The following is a 3,823-nucleotide window of genomic DNA, read 5'->3' as shown; positions in this document are numbered from 1 at the left end:
CTTATCTAAGGTCATACAAGTAGTAAACATCAGGGGTGGGATTTGAACCCTGGTCTGCTTATTCCAGAGTCAAAGCTCTGTACCCTCCATGTCCCTCTTCCAACTCATGTTAACAGTATATCTAAAACTTCCTGAAAATTTCTATCACTCATTTGCACATATCCTCTATTCTTTGCTTCCCCGCTAACTAGTCTAAAACCTCAACTAGCTCAGGGCCAGGAGGGGGCTCCAGCACGTGCGCAAGGGCTCCAGGATTCTCCTGCAGGAGAAAGTCCCCTCTGTGCGCAGGCGCTTCGTAGGGCTCGCGCGGGAGTTCCCAGGCTCGTGCTGTGCCTGGCCCAGCCTCAGTGGGGAAGTACGTGCGCATGCGCGCGTGCGCGAGAACAATCCTCAAGAGGAGTCCAACGGCTGGTCTGTCAGTCCTGCCAGGTCTCCCCACGGCCACGGCTGCGCCATGTTACCGCTGCTGGTACTGCTCGGGGCCTTGTGTGCTGCACAAAGTAAGTGTCCCCATCATTTCCTAAACTTTCCCCAGACTTTTCCTGGGGGCAGGTGGACGAGATGGGGTCTGAACCATCTTCTTTGAGCCCGCAGTTTTGGGGACCGGAAGAGGAAGGGAACGTTTTACAAATATCTCTGTTGGTCCTCTCAACAGCCCTCTGGGAGGAGAGTGGTATTATCATCTCCATTTTACAGTTGAGGAAACATGCCCAGGGTCACTCTGCAGTAAAAGGCGGAGACCAGATTTGAACGCCACCCTGGTGACTCCCGGCCCAGTCCAGCTGCTCCATCTAGAGAGAGAGAAGGCAGGAAGCTCAGGAACCCTCTGAGTCCATTATACGAATGAATCAAATGATGCGAACCCCAAATTCGCCATATCCAGTAGGAATTCTACAAACTCTGTTATGTAAAAGAGGAGCTGGCAGTTAGGGTCAGCGCTAGGACGCAGAGAACCACACACGGAACCAGAGTCACACTTCACAGTATTGGAAGGGATCTCAGGAGAGGTCATTTAGGCCAACCAGTACCTTTATGGAGTCTCTGACACGTCTCGAACTCTGTGTATGTGTGTGTAAACCTGAGGAATCCCATTCCACTTGAAACAGCTGTCCTTTTTAGGAAAATTTTCTCCCATATGAAGCTGAAATCCACCTCTACTTTGCAGTTTCCACCCTTTATTTTTAGTTCTGCTTTCTGAAATGAAGAGGAGCAAGTGCAACTCCTTTTCCAAGTGACAGTATTTCCAAAAGCTAGATAATAGTTGGAATTCCTCTATCTCCATCCCCATCTTCTCTTTTCCAGGGTAGGCTTCCCTATTTCTTTCAGTAACATAATATGAAGGCATTTTACTGCTTTGGTCACTGTGCTTTGGATGTTCTACAACTTATCATCGTCCTTACAAAAATGTGGTGTCCAGATCTGACCAAGGAGTAGCCTGACCAGGGGAGTATAGTGGGACTCTCATTCTGGACACTATGTCTCTGAGTTGCTGTGAGTTGCAAATGCAAATTCAAAAGTGGAAATAGTCCCTCCTTTCAAAGACATCGATGTAGTAGGAGACTATGAGTATGTCATGTAAAGCAGTAAGTCATATGAAACTATCCCATGCTTCGTAGGATACAGTAGCAAAGTAGATAGTAATGCATCTTTTAAAATGTCTTTTCCACTGATAAAACCATTTCTGTTTCTGACGTTGAACCATTTGACTGTACCAAGGACTTTGGTGACAAGAGTTTTCTTTCTTTTCTGGGTCTTCAGTAGCTGTGGTTGCTGAAGGACGTGCTGAAGTTTGGGGCTGTAGGAGGCTAATTGCTTTCTTAGATGATGGCTGCAGGGACTGAGCTAAAAGTAGGTCTGGTGGTATGGTGGATACTTATTCCTGAGGCTGTTGGGCTTGCTTACTTGTCCATTCATGGTGGGTAGCATTGGTAGTGATGAGAAACGTGTGTTCCTTCTCCACAGGGATTACTCCTGTGAATAATGGCTATAGGAGCCAAGAAGCAGGGTTGGTGCTTTGGGGGTGGCGTTGCCATTCCAAAGGCTCTTGCATACTAGGCTGTCTCCATCAGGGTTTGAAGGAAGGTGGTAGTTAAGATGGTGGTACTGCTTTGACTTGCCAGGTACATACCACCTACTTACTGTCTTTCCCTTAGGGTTTCTTTTTTCTTTCTTTTTCTTTTTTTTTTTTTTTTTGCTTAGGCAGTTGAGGTTAAGTGACTTGCCCAGGGTCACACAGCTAGTGAGTGTCAAGTGTTTGGTCTGAAGCCGGATTTGAACTCAGGTCCTCCTGACTTCAGGGCCGGTGCTCTATCCACTCTGCCACCTAGCTGCCCTTCCCTTAGGGTTTCTTACTGATTCACCCTAGAAAAGTAGCCTATGATTATGTTAGTGGTTTTTGCTGCCATGTGATGTGCATAATTCATACTGAACTTGTATTCCACTAAAACTCCCAGATATTTTTTTTTTTACTGAAACTATTGTCCAGCTATATGTCTAGCTATAACCTGTGCTTATACAGTTGGTTTTTTTTGAGTCCAAGTATGGAATTTATAGTCACAACTCAATGCTCTGGATTTCTCTGCCTCCTTCTCTTCACCAATCAGTTGCTTTCAGCTTTGACTTTCACTCTTTAACAGATGGCTGCCTTTCTGTGGTGGAAAAACTGTGTTCTTCTGTTCTTTCCTGATAGTGAATTGCTTCTCTGGCCCTCTGTTTTAGGAAAGTGTTCAACCATGCTTTCACTTCACTCAGTTCAATTCTCCAGACTTCTAATCCTCCTGACTTCTAATCTTCCTCTTCTTCCTTGTCAATAGCCTTGCCCCCAAAGGTATTCTGTCCCCAATTTTAGCCCTGTTTTATGTTATTCCCCCCCCCCCTATAATGTAAGTTCCTTGAGCGATTGTTTTGCTTGGTTGTATTTGTATACTGTGGAGTCCAAAATTGTCCTACCTGAAAGAAAAACCACTGAGGCAGAGCTCCAACCGAAAAGCACTTTATTAAAGGGTCCATGGTCCCCCTCTAATATAGTGGAACTCAGATCTTCCTCACAATCTGAGATGCCCTCTTCCTCCAGAGCCTTAGTTTTATAGTGCTTGGTACCCAGACAACATAGATGAAGCATACTAAAAATACAGAGTCTCATTGGTTGATAGACCTTGTCCTTGACCCTCCAAGAGGATCTACACAAAATAAGATTTCTGTTGGTTGACAAACAATCCAATGAGCAGACCTTGACAGACATATCTTGACCTTTCAGGAGGTCCTACTGAGCTGAGGAGCAGATCCATGCACTGGCCTGATAAAGAGATATCAAAACATCTACGTGGGCTGATGGGCCAATAGAAAGGCCAGCCACAGGCTGGCAAACAAAAGTTACTTATTGGCCAAGTGCTCATGTCCATCTCCCCATGTTATGCAATAGAGAGATGACAAGGGACAGAGGGGCAACAAAAATAACTGGGGGTGGGGGAACTTTCCATGTAATTGAGTCACTTCTGCCATACTGTGCTTGGTCACCATACCAAGGAAAAACAAAGGTGGAGGTGCTCTAGTTAGCTTCCTGTGATTAAGCAAGTGAACTTGCATTCTACAGTTCACAGCTCTGGGGTCTAATATATAGAACTTATAATCACTGCCCCTGTGGAATTATATCAAGTTGATTAATACTGATTGGAGTAAAATAGGGGTCTAATTAACCATTTCTCTAATTCCAGCACTTAGCATAGAAACTAACACATAATAAGTGATTAATAAATGTTCTGTGTCTATCCATCTATTCCTGTTAAATATCTTATTTAAATTTAGTTAATAATTCAGCTTGTTG

General features: G+C 44.7%; 1 protein-coding gene across 1 annotated transcript in view; it reads left to right on the top strand.

Annotated features, from left to right (window-relative positions):
• Positions 1 to 419: 419 nt before the first annotated feature.
• The window catches only part of LOC114045526 (disintegrin and metalloproteinase domain-containing protein 18-like), a 123,037-nt gene continuing 119,633 nt past the window's right edge, over positions 420 to 3,823 (top strand). The window contains exon 1 of the mRNA XM_027865590.1: positions 420 to 500. Coding sequence (XP_027721391.1) covers positions 455 to 500 — 46 coding nt within the window. The 5' untranslated portion in view covers positions 420 to 454. The remainder of the gene's footprint in view (positions 501 to 3,823) is intronic.

The sequence above is a fragment of the Vombatus ursinus genome, unplaced genomic scaffold, assembly GCF_900497805.2.
Source record: "Vombatus ursinus unplaced genomic scaffold, bare-nosed wombat genome assembly UNPS02014778.1, whole genome shotgun sequence".
Lineage (NCBI taxonomy): Eukaryota > Metazoa > Chordata > Mammalia > Diprotodontia > Vombatidae > Vombatus > Vombatus ursinus.
Note: the sequence above shows the minus strand (reverse complement) of the source record. Positions and strands in the feature narration are given on the sequence as shown.